The sequence below is a fragment of the Leptodactylus fuscus genome, chromosome 6, assembly GCF_031893055.1.
Source record: "Leptodactylus fuscus isolate aLepFus1 chromosome 6, aLepFus1.hap2, whole genome shotgun sequence".
Lineage (NCBI taxonomy): Eukaryota > Metazoa > Chordata > Amphibia > Anura > Leptodactylidae > Leptodactylus > Leptodactylus fuscus.
Window position 1 is genome coordinate 106,598,523 of NC_134270.1, and position 20,595 is coordinate 106,619,117.

General features: G+C 42.6%; 1 protein-coding gene across 2 annotated transcripts in view; it reads left to right on the top strand.

Annotated features, from left to right (window-relative positions):
- The first annotated feature begins 8,882 nt into the window (after positions 1-8,882).
- The window catches only part of NKAIN4 (sodium/potassium transporting ATPase interacting 4), a 44,881-nt gene continuing 33,168 nt past the window's right edge, over positions 8,883-20,595 (top strand). For both annotated transcript variants that reach the window (XM_075278632.1, XM_075278634.1), the window contains exon 1: positions 8,883-9,116. In XM_075278632.1, coding sequence (XP_075134733.1) covers positions 9,063-9,116 — 54 coding nt within the window. In that variant the 5' untranslated portion in view covers positions 8,883-9,062. The remainder of the gene's footprint in view (positions 9,117-20,595) is intronic.

The following is a 20,595-nucleotide window of genomic DNA, read 5'->3' on the forward strand; positions in this document are numbered from 1 at the left end:
AATTCTAAAAAAAAAAAAAAAAAAATGTAAAAAGACTCAAGTCTGGGAACTTTAAAAAAAAAGAATCTTTGCTATTTAGGTATTTTTGTTTTGATCAGTTCACCCAACTGGAACTGCAACCATGTCATAAAGACATCTAGAGTCTAGATGTCTTTATGACATGGTGGCAGTTCCAGCTTTGTTAGATTTTTATATCACTTTTGCTACATATTCTGACTAAGTCAAGCTTTGCTGATTTTCTTGTAGCCTTCACCTTTCTTGTGACATTTCTCTTCCATGTGGTGCCACAGAGAAGATTCTTTTCTTCCATAAGTAACGCCCTTTTATAGTCAACTGTCTGCTGGACACCTGTTTAAAGGGGTTGTCTAGGAAAAAACATTTTTTCTCTGGAGGTCAGGTAAGGTGCTCCCAGGGGCTCTGTCCAAAGTTGCTGTGTGGTCCCGCGTGACCTGGGTCTTTTTCCCAACAAAAGTCATTGTCGCAGGTGACCACTGAGGCCTATCAGCAGCCTAATGAAAGGATACAGGACAACACTTGCATACATCACCTCTGACATCCGTTTTTTTTTTTTTTTTGTTATTTTTCACCTTCTCCGGCCTTCAGAGAAAAAATATTTGTTCCTGGACAACACTGAAGAATTAGCATATAATTCTTGTTCATTAGAATTTTGTAGTCCAAACTCTAGCTTTGCTCATAAGATTTTCATTGGGGTGTACTATTTTTGCAACATGGTTATGGATGTATTTGGTATTCCATATTATAGTCAAAGACAGGAATACAATGTCTGGTGAAAACAGGTTTTACATTGTGTTTATTTTAAAAACAGCAAAATAAAACAAAACCTTACTTCAAGCACAAAAATGGCTAACAAAAACCCTGCTCGTCTGAGCACAAACTAATTAAAACATAACTAACTATACGTGTGGCTGGCTACAGCCACACAAAACAAAACAGCAGTCACTATCACAATCAGGTCTCATCAAAATGGTACTGCTACTTAAAGAGGACCTTTCACCATATCCAGGCACAGGCAGTTCTATATACTGCCGGAAAGCTGACAGTGCGCTGAATTCAGCGCACTGTCGGCTTTCCCGATCTGTGCCCGGTGTGAAGAGCTTACGGCCCGGTACCGTAGCTCTTCTATGGTCAGAAGGGCGTTTCTGACCATTAGCCAGAGACGTCCTTCTGCCTCGCGGCGCCAATCGCGCTGTGCTGTGGAGCCGGGAGGAACTCCCCCTCCCTCTGCTCACACAGCTTGTCCGTAGACTAGCATTATCAGGGAGGGAGGGGGAGTTCCTCCCGGCTCCACAGCACAGCGTGATTGGCGCTGCGAGGCAGAAGGACGTCTCTGGCTAATGGTCAGAAACGCCCTTCTGACTGTAAAGCGCTACGGTACCGGGACCGATAGCGCTTTACACCGGGCACGGATCGGGAAAGCCGACAGTGCGCTGAATTCAGCGCACTGTCAGCTTTCTGGCAGTATATAACACTGCCTGTGCCCAGATATGGTGAAAGGTCCTCTTTAACTCTAGGGTCTTCATAGTATAATTAGCAGAGGTGATAAAAAACAGTGTTACTCACCTTTCCTGGGCTCCAGCCTGACTTTCTGCTGTCTTGTAGTCTTTTGACTGACCACAGGGATCTTTAAGGCCTAAGATTGGGTCTCCCTTCATCATACAGAGGGCCGGAAGACAACAGCGAATCGCCCCAGAGCTCAGGAGAGATGAGTAATGGTATTTTTATGTTTGCTCACCTCTCCTGGGGCTGGCCATATATAATGGCATCTGAAGAGATCCCAGCATATAATAAAGGTCTCAGTTTGGACATCTTCGATCTGAATGAAACTGTAGGTGGAACCTTCTATATATTGAAATAACTAAAATATCCATAGTGAGCAAAATCACGTTGATGTTTTTTTTCCAACTGTAATTTTTATTGAAAATTTTTTTTCCATACAATAAACAAAACACGTCAATAATAATAACCAAGGTGTAGCATATAACAATGTAAGGGTGAAACAAGAAAAGATGGTGTGTTATAAGTGTGACAAAAAGTTGAGGGGGGACACCAGGCAGTAGGGATAGGGGAATAGAAATCAGAGACCTTGAAAGGTACAATATGTATCCCATAGGAACCAAATCAAGCCAGAGGCAGTAACTGTATTGTTCAAGATATCCTTCAGGTATTCCAAACTACAGATGTCTTTGAAGTAAGCAAGAAGGCCAGTTCTGGATGGGTGGTTAGTGCACTTCTTCCGAAGAACTATGAGGGATGTTCCTGCAGTACAGAGGTAAAGAAAGAGTTTGGAGATTTGTTACCAATCTGTCTCTGCATGAGATTAAACAAGTGAATAAAAGGATCAAGGGAAACTTCCCATAGGAAGAGATTATTAGTAATGTCCTTAACCCCATTCCACAACCCTCTTATCAACAGACAGTCCCATAATATATAATAGAGTGTGCCCATGGCCGAGTTGCATCTCCAGCAAACTGAGAATATCACAGGATTCAGGGAGTATAAGAGGGCAATGCATCTGTCCCTCCTTAAATATGGAGGATTTAGCCGCACATTGAGCTAGTAATGAGCTACGTGGTCATCACATGACCATGGACTACAGTATATATCACATGACCATGGACTGATTTTTAGCCTGAAGTAAATAATGAATGACAGCAAGAAGAGATTTAGAAAACTGTGAGGAATTGATACAAAAAATATACTGTATACGGCTAGGTTCACACTAGTGTTTGAGTCTCAGCAGGAGATTCCACTTTTCTCTCCGCCGGTGTCAGTATAGAAACTGCGGAAACCCAGCAGACCCCATTATAGTCGGACCCGAAGGATGGATATCCAAACGCTAGTATGATCCAAGAGTAACTTGTTATTATACAAATTATAATATTTATTTGCTGAAAGTGGACAACCCCTTTAACTGGGTCGTCCAGGACTGTATCACTGTCTTTAGATCGGTGTGATCTGGAACCTCTGCAGAGATTCAGCAATGCTGTGTCCGATTTATTGTTTACTAGGCACAGCTCTATACTTATAGTAGAGGGTGTCCCTGGTGTTACAGTAAACTCCTATTCAGTCACTGATGGCCTTTATATCAGCTGATCAGAGGTCCCAGGAGCCAGACCCCAGCAATCTAATATGGGTGACTTATCCTAGGGATAAGCCATCAATACCCCCACAGATACAGTGGCCAAGTAAAAGACCCTGCTGTTTTGAAAGTAGATTGGGGCAAAAGGATTAAAGAAATATCAGATTGTCTGAATTACTAGATGACAGTTTAAAGGAATTTTATTGTGCATTCTCATAGTTGTACCTTCCATTTACAATTTTCGCCTCTAGATGGCAGCAGCTGCCTGAACACAAGTTATACTGCTCCTGAATGAGTTAGGAGGGCTCCTTGCCAGACCCACATTTGTGAAGAACAGGGTGGTCACCATCCACTCCACTGATCTGGTGACATGTATTGGCAAAGCCTCCACGTTCAATGGCCTCCAGTACTCAGCTCCTAGATAAGCACAGTAAAATTGATTTATCTAACATCTGCATGATCCAATTGATGCTGAATTATTATCAGACATTGTGGATTATGGAATGGTCATGCGGTCAATCAATTTTTGAGAACCTTTAAAGAGCCTGGAGGCCATAATAAACATAAAGTATCACTTCGTGGTCAGGTGATTCTTCTCTTTGCTCCACTTTGTTGGATTATCAGGTTTTCTGGATTATTAGGTGATCTATTACCATGAAGATAAGGGCCCTATTCATTTTAATTTCATCACAATCAGATATGGATTATACCAGTTCACCCTCACCAAGCGGAGGTCATCTAGGAGGTGGCATTTTACAGAAGTAAAAAAATCGGATACTGTACAAATACAACATATGAACAGATTTATTATACACAAGTACACACTATTAGCTTTAAGTTCTTATTTCATGCCATATACGCAGAGTAGGCTTATAAGCAGCCGATGGGACAAGCAGATAAACTTCAAGCAGCCAGTAGGAAAATCGGAGCACAAATGCACTCTGCAAGCCATGTGTAATAGTCATACTATGTAAGCGGACCTGTAAGACAGAAACCCAAACGCTAGTGTGAACCTAGCACAGTGGCGTAACTACCGGGGTAGCAGCGGAAGCAGCTGCCACAGGGCCCGGGACGTTAAGGGACCAGTGACAGCCGCTACCGCTGCAGTTTTTTTTTTTTGCTTTTTTGTAATAGGCCGTTACCAGCTGTAGTTACTCCAGCCGCGGGCCCCACAAGCACTATTATACTCGGGGGTCTTTTCGGACCCCCGAGTATAATGATCGGAGGTGCAGGAGAGGTAACAGAACATAAAAAACTGTGTTACTTACCTCTCCGGGCATGCATGGGGCCTACTTGCGTGACGTCACAGGATCGGGCCTTATGCATCGCGATGCAGGCTCCCCAGTCACATGACGTCCCGGCCCCCATTGAAGATGGCCGACAGCACCGGAGAATGCAGTGGAGCCGGGAGATAGGTAACAGTGTTTTTTATTTTTTATCCCCCCTGGGTCTCCGATTATTATACTCTGGGGTCACTACTGCAGGTTGTAGGACAGATGAAGAAAGTAGCTGAGAGACCTCCTCTTCTGTAACAGGTTCAAAAGATGAGAATGGACAGTCTGAAGTGCGGTTGGTGAGGGGATCATTGCTATGGTAGGTGTGGGAAACAATGCCACCAGGGGATTGGGCAGTTATTTCCTGACGGATCTTATCAATTTTATCATGGAAATAAGTGACAAGGTCATCAGCACTAAGGTCTGTGAATGGTGTCTGCACCTTAGGTGTGAGTAAGGAGTGAAAAGTTTCAAAAAGCTCGCCAAGGGGTCCCGCCATTCCTAGTTACACCACTGACCTAGTGTTAGAATAAAGCAGCCATGTTTTTCTAATCCTGGACAACCCAATCAATGAATTAGGCTGACCTACAGCACCAGAAACAAACATAGTCCTGTGTTTAATTCTGCACAGAGAAAATGTGCTTTTCTATGTAATCTGAACTCGTCTTAACAGTGGCACACTTCTTGAAAGACCTGTCATCAGTGTTCCTACAAAGCTGGGCGCTCTGGAAAGGACAAAACACTAATAAGGTCAACAATCCTACATAGGGCTCGTTCACATCTGCGCTCGATCTCCATCTGTCGGGTTTCCGTCTTCTGCAGACAGAAAACGGAAACCCGATAGACAGTGTCCAGCCGTGAGCGCCAGGGAGAATTATGTGCATGTCCGACTTTGTATCTGGTTAAAAAAACGGTCTCGCCGCGGAGAGCAGAAAACGCTCCCCAGCGCTCACAGCCAAACAGTTTCCAAACCCATTCAAATGAATGGGTTTGAAAACTGACTGCAGGTTTCCGTCTTCTGCCCAGTTTCGGGCAGGAAACGGAAACCTGCATAACGGAGGTCGGGGCGCAGATTTGAACCCCGCCATAATGGTATTTTTTTACTCTATGATTTCCTGAATGTATAATTTAGAGGGTACAGTGTCTGTCATCTGTGGCTGACTAATAAACACACACACAACAATGTCCAGCAACATCTTGCTTACATATGCCTAATTATAAAGGAATAAGTATAAAGATACAATGGATTTACGTACCTAATAAATTACTAACGAGTACGTAGGTGAGTCAATGCTTACTTAAAGGACATATTAAAATACCAAAACTTTATTAGTTATTATTATTTGAAAATATACAAATAAATGAATAACTGCAAAAACAAAAGACATAACACATAAACCATTATCTCCAAGAAAGGAGAAAGATAAGCAAGTGAATCCACCCCTCACTTCCTATATGGGTTTCTCCTACATACTCATTAGTTACATATGTCTTACGCTAGGCTCACAGCTGCGCCCTGTCTCCACCTGAGGATTCCGTTCCCCAAATCCACTTTAAAAACGCAGAGAGAAAAGTCCTGTAAGCAGCCCTTTTTTCTTCTGCATTTTCTGCCCTTTTCGATTGGAAACCCAGTAGACCCCATTATAGTCTTGGTTTCCATTCAGGGGGTCCGCTTGGGAAACCCGAATGCAGATGTGAACCTAGCATCATATATATGTGCTACTTTACATTGGAGAGAAATCTGGTAGAAATATACCTTCCCTCCACAACCTATGCTGCACAAGTATGTATGAGTATAGAATATTTTGAGCTGAGCCTATTCTGTACACTGTGTCTGGTGGTTGTGATATACAGCTGAAACCCACTTGCACCATCTGAAATAACATGAGGCATAGAGATGAGCTAGAGAGATGACTAGAGATGAGCGAACACTGTTCGGAACAGCCGTTCCGAACAGCACGCTCACAGCACGCTCCCATAGAAATGAATGGAAGCGGTCGGCACGCGGGGGGTTAAGCGGCAAAGTCTGTGTGCCAGGTGCTTCCATTCATTTCTATTTGAAATATTAAAGGCAGGGGTCTGCGCTCACTGGTAGATCTTGAATAACAGCCGCAAAAATAGATGAGATGGTAAAAAATAGATTTATTAAAAGTAAAAATCACGACGTGTTTCGGACCACCACGGGTCCTTTCTCAAGTGCAGATTTTGCTGCTCTTCAGAAATCTTCCAACATGGGCGGTGTTACAGTTGTATAGTGGCTGGCATGACCGTGTGTGTCACTGGGTACGTCCGTGTAGTGCGCGCTATCCCCGGACACTGCTCTCTGCTCCCTCCCTACTACACTCATAGCGCTCGGTGTCTCTCCTTTTTTGTCTTTTACCATTCATTTCTATGGGAGCGTGCTGTTCGGATCGGCTGATCCAAACAGTGCTCGCTCATCTCTAATGATAACCTGTTTCTCTTAGTCCAAACAGCAGCACAAGACTCCCTTCCTATTATGGCTATTATTACTTTATAACTAACACAAGGGGAGGAGGTTCCTCTTACCTTCTTATAGGAAAGGGGGGGGGGTTAATTGCTTTATTAATTTAATTAAAAATCCACCTGTCCTAAACCGCACACAGGGGCAGGAATACCCCCCATCTGTTGAGCTGTGGTTTGGACGTGGGGGAACCTCTGTCCCTCAATGCAATCCTGAGGTGCCAAGGGATTAGTTGTCATGGCCTCCAGGCCTGAAATCTTAGTCTTCCCATATCATCAAGCCACACATTGGGTATAACAGGAAGATGCTGCAGGCAAAATACACTGGTATAAAGAAGTATCACAGTGTGTTGTTCAAGCAATTATAAATATCTCCGCTAATGGTCTAAAAATAACAATTTTTTTTTACATATTTAAAATGATAGAAAAACCCACAAATATAAAAAATTAAAAACACACCTTTTCCCCATTTAATATGAAAAATGGTCAAAAAGTTTAAAATAGTTGCAATAAAAATTACAGCTTGCCCGGAAATTTTTTTTAAAATACATTTTCTTACTTTATATAATAGTAATTCAGAAGAAGAACCTATGTATATTTTGTATTGCTATAATTGTAATGACCCAGAGGAAAAAAGTTAAAGGGAGTCTGTTTGCAGAAAAATCTATATCAGGTCGGGGCCCCATGGGGCGGAAACTCTGCTGCGTTTTACAGTACAAAGTGGATGGGGGATTCCAGCGAATCCCATGCCCACTGTGCTGTCACATTTTGTCTACAGTTAGGGGCGCTTACCTGGAGCAGAGAGCAAAGCCTGGCAGCTGAAGAATTGTTTGGATAGACCATAAATATCTGATAGGTGGGGGGCTGGCAGGCGGTGGTTGGTACATATGTTAACAGCAGCGCCGCACCTCCCATGAGGTGTCCTGGACTGGCTTAGCACCGAGCGGTGGTTTGGGGAGGCCACTGGAGCAGCGCTGCTCCAGCAGCCTCCCCTCACGCTCAGGCAGAGAGCAGGCCCTCTCCGAGCCTGCTCTCTGCCTGCGAACGGCGCTAAGCCCCGCCCCATCTGCTCCGCCACGCCCCCTCGGGCGGTGAAAGGGGTAGGTTCACCCCTGGTTAACAGTTTCAGGCATTGGTTGTGACATGTTAGAAGCCTGGTATACTTGTAATTGGTCAAAAAAATTTTTACACCTAGAGCTGAACGATCTGTTGAAGATCATGGTATGGATAAATGACCTTCTGCCTTTTACTTGTCACAATGTAGCTATATAAATCTATTTCTGTAGGGTCTACTTTGGTTAGCAATGACAGTATTTAAGGGACACATTGGGTTGTTTCTGATTGCTTGGAACTTCCTTAAGAACCTTTTTCGAAGGCAGTCAACCCAACCATCTAATCTGCAGCCCACTACCGTACCTGCCCTCTTAATCACTTTGTCAATCTTCCTGGTGTCTCTCATACTGGCGTTTCTAACCCCAAACTAGTGGAATGTTATTTAGGCATTGTATAGTGTATTATTTGGACACTGAGTATCAGTTTTCTTTGGGTATTGAATGACATTATTTTGTGGGTAAAGTATGGCACTCTAATGTACGCACTATATGGCAGTATTATTTAGATTCTATAAAGTGGATAGTATTCATGCGGTTTAAATTAGCATCTAAAATTATGATAAAATGGTCTAAAATGGTGAGCAGGACAGCCATAATCTGTCCAGGGCCCGATTTTCTATAAACCTTGCCAGTAATGTACTAGGAATTGCTTTATTACCCTACCTTATAGCAGCAGTAGTAATACAATTCCAGGAAATATGTTTTATGTACTAAAATCCTTATTAGTATCTGCGAGCTCTTTGTCTGCGACTGTTTGCAGCGGACATTATGACATGCATTCATTATCGACTCCAGAGCTCCTACTATTGTCAGGTTCTTTTGTCTGGGATTAGTTCAGCATGGCTCCTTTAAGACAAGCATGCACCCCCCCTCCTCCTTGCAATTGTGAGAAAGGGAGATTAAGGGGGAGAGGCTGAGCATCAGTTGATCACATTGTGAGAAAAGCATCTGTTCCTACATATCAGTCTGGTGAAAGCAGCTACTCCCTGGTCGTGTCCAGACCATGGTCCCTGGCAGCAGAGCTTCATAACCACAGGCTACTCACTGATCGGGGGTCTGCATAAGGACTGTGTGACCCCCAACCCCAGCAAGAAGATGGGATGCTGCACGGGAAGATGCACCTTAATTCTCCTCTGCACAGTCCAACTGGTGAGTTACCTACGACTTTGTTCTATCACATAACCACTTTATGACGAAGCCCTGCACTTGCCACGATGTCACTTGCCTTCACTACTCTGTTGCGATATGTGGTAAATAATACAGTAAGGGTCACACATAAATTCTAATTTTAGTGATCAGCAAAGTTCATGGAATAGGGCAAATGCATGCCACAACAACCCTACTGCTGTTCGGGTGGTCTTTATTCAGAAAGTCATCTGTAGCGGAACAGAACCCCCTCCTTTGTTTAAAAAAATGCAACAAACACAGTGTTAACATTTATTGCATTTTCTTACAAAATTGTAATTCTGAAACATGGAAGATGATCTTAGAACTGCTTCCGTGGAAAACCTCATGACAGTTCCACTTTTATTTTCAATGTTGCAGTTTTCTGCATTAAAGAGAATAGGAATAATTGCCACAAATCATCAACAGATCAAACCGCAAAGAAATACAAGAAAAGCAAAAAATCCAGTGTCAGGGATTGGGCCCCTCATTGACTGGTACAACCTCAGCGCTCAAAACTAAGAGCTAGTATCATAATAAGGACCAGTATTATTATATTCATGTAGATAGGAGGCAGCATTATTCTGAGTTATGTCCTATTATAGAAGTCAGAATTATAGTACTTATTCTTAAACATATTGAACAGTGGGCAGTGAATTTCGTCTGACCCACGCCAATGTTGTAAGTAAGTGTAGTTACCCTTTAAGGCCCTTGCGTGTTATGAGATTGCACCTGCCTATCGAAGCAATGTTCTGGAGATGTCAGGCAAGTGTTGCTGGAATGTCATGATCTGAGAAGTAGTAAGAGGGGTATCACACTTTTACTATTCCTCGGTATTGTGTGTATCCAGCCTGTCAGTCAGTTATCTCCCCTCCCCCCTTAGACTACATCCATTTATGAGCTTGGACTAGTAGCTCCACCAGTGAGCTGCAGTGACTTGCTCTGATTTATTGCTGAGTTTTGGAATTTTATGTCCTCGAGGTTGAGTTTGTTTTCAACAATAACATATAAACTGTTAGAAAGTTTTATGAAAGGCAAAAATAAAGTCACTGTTGGAAATTTCTACTACAGCTGTTACGATAGATGGAGCGAAGCAACATAGATTTGTGGGGCATGTTTGTATAGTCATGCAGGGGTGACACTTGCAATAGTCTCGTGTCCATTACCTGCACAAACCCAACCAACACTGTCACCACATCATGTACTCCCCCCACAAGTGTCTCAGATGTACAGTTTTTGTGAAGCCCATTGGTATATATTCTATACAGTCCTCTGTGAGATAAACAGCGTAGACTGAAGACTGATACAATGTACAAGAAAGAAACGGTAACAGACGAGTGGTAAAGGATAGTCACTTGTAATGGTGGTTTAACTCACAGAATATTGTCTAGACTGGATAGAATTGAAACAAACCCCCAGCTGTGAGATGTATACAGGCCTTTATTGGCTTTCATCCTCAAGATATAAACACACATTTCCCTGCTGATGGACAGCAAGCAGAGATCTTGGAAATACTAAGAAATCAGAACATAAAGTAGAAAGTTGAGGCTAATGCCACCATGGTGTAACAAGGGTTGTGTTGTAAAAAATCTTGACATGGGCTAGTAAGAAGGAGAATTGGGCCAGGGAATCCAAATAGCAAATGAGTTATAACATCTCGTGGCTGTGTATAGACACCTATTGTTTGCATGAAGTGGAAGCCTGAAATCAGGGTGGTCTCTTTGCTTGGGGGTTGGGCTGGAGCATCTACGGAGACCAGTTTCCAAGCACCAAGTACAGGAACTTGCGCTGCATCCAGAGCTTTTACCAACACAAAAATGGGATTGGTGTTAACCCTTTTATCACCACCGAGATAGTGTTGTATTATATGTATCTTATAAGCCTCTACTAGTAACCACATGAAGATAATTTCATAAATGGGTTGAAAATAGACCTAGGTCAATTAAGTTCAGCCAAATCCAGGTTTATCCAGAGGAAGGCAAAAAAACACTCTGTTAACAGCAGAGACCCAATTTCCTGTAAAGTAGAAATAAATCTTTTTTTGGCCCTGCTGACAATCGGACAGATCCCTGGATCAAAATTCTACATTACCAGTAGCCTTGTATATTTAAAAGGTAAATATTGTGCCCTTTGTCAAATCTCAACACTCTTTCTGTCATTACTAAATTTCAGGAGAACGTTTTAGAATTTTGCAGTAATGCTTCTGAACTTTGTGACAAAATTGCACTTCCTTTAAAGAAGACCTTTCTGGTCCTCAGACACGTGTTTTTATATACCGCTAGAAAGCCGATGGTGCGCTGAATTCAGCTTTCCCGTTATGTGCCCCTAGACTGGAGATATCACTGCCATCATAACGGAAAGGGCATTCCTGACAGTCTAGCTAGGGTGTGAGGAACCCCACCGACTGTTTTTGTCCATAGCTGTACTGTTAGAGGCGGTGTTCCTCACTGCCTAGTGATGACCCTAAGCTGCCCTTCCTGATTGTACTCATCCATAGACTACTACTGGGGGGGGGGGGGGGGTACTTCTTCACAGTTTAGCGCCATCACTGGGTGGTAAGGACAGTACAGAGCTATGGACAAGTACAGTCGAATGGGCGTTTCTCACAATGCAGCTAGACTGTTACCGACTGTAATTATCAATAGCTGTAGTGTTAGAGGGGGCATTCCTCACCACCTAGTGATGACCCTAAGCTGTGAAGAATGCCCCTCCTGACTGTACTCATCCTTAGACCAGTACTGGAGGGCGTTGTTCATAGCTTAGCGCCATCGCTGTACGGTAAGGACAGTACAAAGCTATGGACAAGTACAGTCAGAGGAGCGTTTCTCACAACACAGCTAGACTGTCAGGAATGCCCCTCTGACAGCATGCAGAGATCAGAGCCATTATAACGGCATCAACATCTCCTGACTCAGAGCAAATAACGGGAAAGTCTACACACGGTCAGCTTTCTAGCGGTGTATAAAACCGCATGTGCCTGAAGACATGAAAGATCCTCTTTAACTGTAAGCAGAAGCCCCTTGTTCTTTGCTTAGTTCTTGGAACAAATAGATTATTGTGTTGAGTTTCATTAGGAACATATCCATATTGAGATAAAGATATTATACTCCCACCATCAGCCCTCTTTTGTCAAAAGTAAGTTTTTGTCATGACTTTAGCTTTGATAGCTTATCTTCATACCTGAGATCTTCCATGCCATATCTTAATTTGGCTGTCCTTCTCTGAACTGTCTCCAACTCTCTGATGTATCTTTTTTATGAGCTGGTGTCCAAAACTGGACATACTCAATATGCACCAGTGCTTTGTGGGGGGGGGGGGGGATAATATTTTGTTCTCTAGAAACCATGCCTTTCTTAATACCGTCCATATCCAGTTGTTTTTAGGTGCAGCAAACTGGCATTGCATAGTATAATTTAATTTATGTGAGTCCCAATTCTTTCTCCATTGACGATTCATCCAGTAGTGATATATTTAGATTGTAACTAGCATGAGTATTTTTGACACCAAATGTTTAACTTTACACAAGACCAATGTCTGCATCATTTAAATCAGGTTAAACAGTATTGGTCCCAGAAAGACCATTTGGGTACTCTATTTCCATACGTCCAGCTTGGACTGTAACTAGTGCAATATCCACATGTGGGGACCGCTGAAAAATGATTTAGAGTCTATCATCAGGTATATACAGCTAGATAGCTCAGGCTTTGTGCCACCATTGCTGAGCTACTCATTTATTTCACAATATTGAAATAAATAGTCTGGAGCACCAGAGGCAGCTCCATTCCTCAAAACTGCAGCGCCCCACCCTGGACTTGGAGCAACTAAGCCGCCCTTGGTGCTCCAGACTGCTCATTTGAATATAGACTCCCTTTATGAACATGAAAATGTAAATCATCAGGTCCAGAGGATTTATACACATTATTTTTTCCAGTGCTTTTCGGAGCATTACTTCAGTTCGCCAGGGCAGATCACTAGCGATGATGTCATCAGCAGTTAGGGCTGGACAATTAATCGAAAAATAACTGAAACTGGACGTCAATCTCGTTTGGTTATTACATTATTTGCAAGACTTTGCCTGCAGTTTCGTTCAGACCAAATACATCCAAATTGGAATTACTACTATACACTGGGGTATCTTCAGACCCCAGAGCATAATTAGCAGAGGCCTGGGAAAGCGAGCAAACATAACAAGGATTATTACTCACCTTCCCTGTGCTCCAGCGCTGGTCCTTGTCTTCCAGGATTCTGAATAACATCAGGGACTGTTGAGGTCTATGATTGGGCCCTCAGCAGTCATGTGGCATTGTGGTGACTATAAGCAAATATGATGACGCCACATACTACTGAGACCCATTCACAGGCCTCAGTGTTCCCTGACATCTTTAGCAGACCTGAAGAGGACCAGGAGCAGGTGAGTAATACTGTTTGTTATATTTGCTCACTTTCGATCATTGAGAGCTGTACCCTACTTCTCATTGCGTACTATGTATTGGCTAACTGTGTAAAGCGGGTAACTGTAAACAGTAATATCTCAGATAGTACAAAACGTAAAAACTTGCTTCTAGTGTCCATTTAAGAGGAAGATTGAAGTTCTAGTACTTCAGTAATCTTTCCAGATATATCACTGCAACAACATATAACCATCCCAGTCCCGAATCAATGAAACAATCAGTGATATCTCTAGAAATAATATAGATAGAATTGTAACCTTAACCCATTAAATGGGCTCTATAATTGGGAAAAGTCATTATCAGCTAAGCACATACTTGCATAGCCTTTAGAAAGGCTATTCTATACCTACCTTTTATTCATATGCTAATTAGCTTCCAGCCAGTACAGGAAGTTCCCAGCAGCCTCCTCTCTGCTATTCTCTCCTATTTGTGTGTGTGCAAACAGGAAGCAGGAAGTCAGCAGCAGCAGCATGTGCTGTACACACACATAGGAAAGAATAGCAGAGGGTGCACGATGAAACTTCCGGGATGCACCAAGAGACTAATTAGCATATGAATAAAAGCGAGGTCATTCAAAAACCACTGAGGCGATTTACATACAAAAGGTATATGTGGAATAGCCTTTCTAAAGGCTATGCAAGTATGAGCTTAGCTTAAAATGATTTTCCCAATGATAGAGCCCCTTTAACTGCCATGATCCCCAATTGGGGATTGGGTACTTTAACCCGTCTACGAACGCCATCTGTCATTGAGGAATAGAAACAGGACATTCACGTGCTCCATCAGGATGTCGCCCATGATAGGAAACCTAAACTGATTAAGTGCATGCATTGCCTTGTACACATGAGGTCATTTTCACAGTGCAGTTCCCATTTACTGAAAAAAAAAAATTGTCAGTTAATGGGTTAAAGGGGTTGTCCGGGATAACTTGAAATCTATACACTAGTCTAAACACACTCCACCTCCTACTTTCTAAATAACACAATAAATAAAAAATGTATATTTACCCATATCCCTGGGGACATTATCTGATTATCTGGTGACGATCTGTTTCCCCATTTCTGCTATTAACCCATTAATAGCACTAACAGGCACTTAAAAAAAGCAAAAAAACATCTAATATCATATGAAACATATAACACCAGAAGCAAGTTTCTATGTTTTCTAATGCCCAAGATATAATTGTTTGAAGTGATCCTCCCCTTATTTTCCCAGTCCCCCCCCCCACACTGAACTGGACACTGAAGTATCACAATACTTATGCAGATCAGTTAATATGCCGATGCTTGTACAGAACTCCTTGTTATCTGTGTGTTTACATAGAGAGATAACAGACTCAGCTTTATCAGAAAACTGCAATTAGCTGAAGTGATTGTCCTGCTGGCAGATCAATAAACAACATCACTTGTTAATCTCGCAGGTCTGTGGTTATGGAAACACTATGGAAACAATGGGAGGGATAAGTTCACATAGCAGGAAAACAAAGCAGTATTTCTAAAGCAATATATTTAGGAAAAGTCTTCAATTTACATAAGTTACCAGTACAGATAGGATCCTTGAGAAGGGAGTACCCCTTTAATAGAAAAGCAAGGGGAATAATAAAGAATTGTAATCTTTCACAGAAAGGAGCCAAAGTTTGTTAATAAAGTCTATAAGAGAATTTATTAATATCACAAACACTGTCAGAGAATCAAAAGTTCTTTGAAAGTTTAGCTTTAATTTGATGTTTCCAGAGCTTAGTAATGTCCGACAACACATAGTAGTAATATTTGCTTCAAGGCAGGATGGGTATGGTGTCACACTGTGTCTGTACATTGTATCTGAGGATTATTGGTACCCATTGGGATTATTACATTGCCTTTGTCAAAGAGAGAACTAGAATTGTCCAGTAATTATTCCTTGTTTTGATTGCTGTCAGTATTTTTGCTGGTGCAAATGATTGAGGTTGCCATGGCGATGCCGCAGCAAGTCACCCTACCCCCATCCAGTGACACCCTCCTCCACCACCATTGCTCCTTAATAACCAGCCTGTGTTTACATGGCTAGCAATTGTAATCTACTCTGCAATAGTATCAAATAGGATAAGCTTGGATACACTGACTCAGGATATAGTATCACACAGAATAGGCTGAGGTATAGCAACTCAGCACATAGTATAACACATAGCAGGCTTAAATAAAGCAGTATGACACATGGAAACCTTAGCTACAGTGGCTCTGGACATATTCACGCAGGATACGCTTAAAGCAGGCGGTATCAAACGTAATTGACTTATAAGCATGAGCTAAACACATAGTATTCCTCAAATGGAGCCCAAAAGAGCAACATTTTGTCTTCTATCATGGTGGCATGAGCTAGTATAACTTTTTATACTGTATAAGAAGAAGGAAGAATAGGAAGGAAAGAAGTATAGGAAGAAGCAGTGTTTTTCTATGCAGTGGGCCAACACATACAAAAATTATCTCCTGAGATATATATATATATATATATATATATATATATATATATATATATATATATATATTGAGGGTGTGAATCTAGAGGCTGCTGTAGAGCGACCAAAAAACAGGGTTGAGAAGGAGCCTGACCACACCCATACCTGAGAAGGGGGCTCAGCTCCAGAGGGACTGCACACAGTAGGAGAGCAGGTGCACTGCGGACCAGTTGGAGACAGACAGGAGGTCTGTCCCAAGAGGACTGGATTCCATAAAGGACTTTGAGCCAGACTACTGAGAAGAAACCTCAGAGTATCTTACCCCAATAGAATAGTCAGGGTTCAAGAAGTGAGGTATTGCCCTTTGTGTGGGCTAGGCTGCTTGTTATTTTTGTTTTGTTATAAGCTGAATAAAGCCACTTGTTTTGGACTGCATTACCTGATCTGCTGTTTATTTGGCTCCCAGCACCACCAACACCTCTGTAAATCCAGGAAAACCGCTACCTTTGATGCTAAATTGCCCCCAATTGTCCATATATATATATATATACAAATTTTACAATTGGAGTCAATGGGCCTTCTGGCAGAAGGGAATAGATATGCTAAAAATGTCCCTTTGCTTCGGTTGCATCTCTGATATCTTCATCTGTCTTGTGAATGGATGAAGTAAGAGGGGCACTTGCATGACTCTCTCCTTTCATACAATAAGATTAAAGGGGCTCTATCAGCAAAATTATGCTGATAGAGCCCCACATATGCGTGAATAGCCTTTAAAAAGGCTATTCAGGCACCGCTAATCTAATTTTAAACCGCCCGCCCGTTTTAAAATAGATGTCCTCTTCTTCTGGATCTTCTCCGCCTTCATCTTCTGTTTTTCCGGTGGGTTGTGTTCAAATCCCGCGTGAACATCTTCATATCTGGAAGAAAAGAAGATGAAGGCGGAGAAGAGCGAGGACAGGAGGACGTCGCTGGAAGAAGAAAGAAGAGGAAGGAGGGACTGAAGATGACGTTGAATCGGGCACGACCACCCAGCGTGCACGTTCAGGTATCATTTACATATATGTTTTTATAGTTTTATTTTAAAACGGGTGGGGGGGTTAAGATTAGATTAGCGGTGCCTGAGTAGCCTAAAGGCTATTCATGCATACGTAGGGCTCTATCAGCATAATTTTGAGCCCCTTTCAATATAGCATATTAGATGACAGCATCACACATGATAGACTTAGATACACAGCTCAACAGAAAGCATCACACAATACACTTAAATACTTGGGTTCAACAAATTCAGTAGCACCCACTGAATGACTCCACTCAGAATTTGGTTGTTAGTGTGAGGTCTCCTTTCTCTACTATAAAGCTGTATACATACATCTGCATGGATAGAACAGCTGCCAGACTATCCCAGGTGGACCTTCCAATGGCCGCAGTCCTGCACCACCAGATGGTCTTATTATACAGCCCGTCGCTCATCTCATTCCACTATGACAAATTAGGATCATTTCCAGGTACAGCTAAAACAAACGCTTGGCAAGTCTTAGGGTAGTATCACTGGAACGACCTGCAGCGCTGCATCACCCGCCAATAGGCATTGTCTGAAATGAGAGGATCTGTTGAGGTGTCACCTGGGACTCCCTTGTCTGTACTGCCTCCATTCTCCGGCGTGCAGCACAGTACAGATGCTTTGTTATATTGCTTTATTTAATAATTAAATCTGGGATTTTATGCATCGGACAATGTCACAGTCTTCATAGCGTTGCTGTTGTTCCAGTTATTTTTAGGACTTGCAATTTAAAAATTCTATACGCTACCCCTCCCCAATAATCTGACCTTTCCAGAGCGGTACATGCTCTCTTTGCTTTTGATTGGTTTCAAAGCCATAAGCAACAGCTCTGCAGTTTTGTGTTGTGCTTTATGTTTCAATTTCTCAACAATTCCAAACTCTCCCACTGACTGAAATCTTGCAAAGAGCAACATGTTTTATAGCTGAAGGTTTGCTACAATTTATTTAGTCCTCCTTGACCTTAATCTCTCTCCTGTCCTGATAGTTTGTTACCATGTATCATTTCTAGTACACTGCCTGCCGCTTTCTTATCAGTACAAGCTATTCAGTTTAGGATTTTGCACATTAGGGGAACTAGTTGGTAATCGGGCACAGTGGTTTTAGTTGAAACTTTGATGGTGTTATCGACATGGATTTTGGTAATGTTGGTGCCCTGGTGGGCGCTTATGAGACCCTTGTTAATCTGCTACATAGATATAACCCTCCATGTAGTGGGATGACCTCAATACAAACCATTACCCAGGAGGGTAATTGGAAGATCTCATTGGAGCCCCTGACCTCCCCAAGCCTCTTACTTAAACTTATAAGTTTCTTTTCATGTGTATAACCATCCTACAGGTATTACCTCACTCTGCTACCAGTTATATATATTTACTACTAATTGCAGGCTGCACATGTACTTACAATGAAAAAGTATTGGTGTTTCCAGGCAAATAGCAGTAAACGCAAGTGGCTAGGAGCACAGTATGACAGCACTCCTCAGTGGTGGTAGTAGCCTCTTTGCTGCCTGAGGTGAACAATAGAACACCCCCCCCCCCTCCATCCCCTGGACTGAATCCCGGGAAAAAAGGTTGGGGTGCTAGTGGTAACATTACGATGACTATAGTACAGTAGCATTTTGTGACTTACTGGATACGTCTCTGACTAATTGCTCACATTTCTTCCAGCTGCGACTTGTCTCTGTAAGGTTTGCAAGATAGACATCTTTGACTCCTCACTTCTCCACGCACCGACCCCCATATACTGTATATATATATATATATATATATATATATATATAATATTATATAATGCTCCCTCTATTCATAATGTCCCCTAATGAACGCTTTTATAAATGTCCCTTGCATGCAGAATTATTCCCCACAGCGGCCCCTGCAACCTTTATTATGCCCCACAGAGACATAATAGACTGTGGGGCATAATAGTGGTTGCAGGGGCGGCTGTGGGGTATAATAGAGGTTGAGTGGGCCACTGTAGGGAATAATAGAGGTTGGGTTGGCCCCTGCAACCTCTATTATGCCCCATAGTGGCCCACCCAACCTCTATTATACCCCACAGTTGCTCACTCAACCTCTATTATGACCCACAGTTGTCCACCCAACCTCTATTATATCTCACAGTTGCCCACTCAACCTCTATTATACCCCACAGTTGCTCATTCAACCTCTATTATGACCCATAGTGGCCCACTCATAAACTATTATTATACTCCAGGGTCTTTTCGGAAAAGATCCCAGAGTATAATAATAGTGGTAGTTGTTGGGGTTTGCAAGCCCACTCCTGCTGACAGCCACTTCTGCTCCCCTCTTCTGCATCCCTATAGTAGAAGGAAAAGCCGGGGCGGCCATGAGCAGGACCGGGAATAAGTAGGTAAATAGACCATTACCTGCTGGGGGATACTCCAGCAGGTAGCGGCCTATTAAAAAAAAAAAGGTATCCTCACCTACCTGCAATCCCTCGATGGAGCTGTTGCTGCTACTACCTCCTCTTCTTCACCGGTGCATAAGACGTCTGTGTCTCAGCGCAGGAGGCGTTATGACTAGAGATGAGCGAACACTGTTCGGATCAGCCGATCCGAACAGCACGCTCCCATAGAAATGAATGGAAGCACCTGGCACGTACGCTTCACCGGCGGCCGGTCGCTTAACCCCCCACATGCCGGCCGCTTCCATTCATTTCTATGGGAGCGTGCTGTTCAGAACGTCTGTTCCGAACAGTGTTCGCTCATCTCTAGTTATGACATCTTATCATCACCGCCTGTGCTGAAACGCAGAGGTCTAAGCCAGCCCAGGACAGGTCCGCTCTGTTTTCTTTTCAGAGCAGCCTGTCTTGGGCTAGTTTAGGACAAAAAAAAATGGTAAAATTGTCACCCCTCTGATATTGCCGCCTGTGGCAGCTGCCTCATTGGTGTTGCGCCCCTGGCAACCCTACGTTACAGTTTGTCCTATATGACTTGAATGTAGCTGTAATTTTTTTATTTAAATCGGAACGCCAAACAAAAAAGGATTGGCAGCTCCTGCACTACAAGTAACAGAATGAATAACAGCAAGCAGAAATGCCAAAAACGTGAAGAACTGACATAGAAAGTATATTGGAAAATTGTACAACTTTATTATATAAACAACTAGCAGTAGGACCGGGCTTTGTACGGGTATATTACATGTTATGTTTGTGTAGTGACCCCATAAGAATTATCCAATTTTGCACTGGTGTATTTTGTATGTTGTTTGTGTGTATGTCCATAAGCGTCATGTAATTATGTGTATCTCATTTTGAATATCAGTGAAAAACCTGCGATCAGTTGTTATGGATACTTGGAGTAAAGCTGTGGGAATGTGACCTTGTGTAACAGTATCATCCACAGTGCCCTGCTTCTTTAAAGCTGACATACAGCAGTGAAGAAAAATGGCTGGGTTGCTATAGAAACCTGGAGTAAAACTCCAATGTGTGGTTCTCTGTGCAGAGCCGTCTATCTAATCCTCCAGCATATGGTACTGTGTGCTGTGGCACATATCTAAT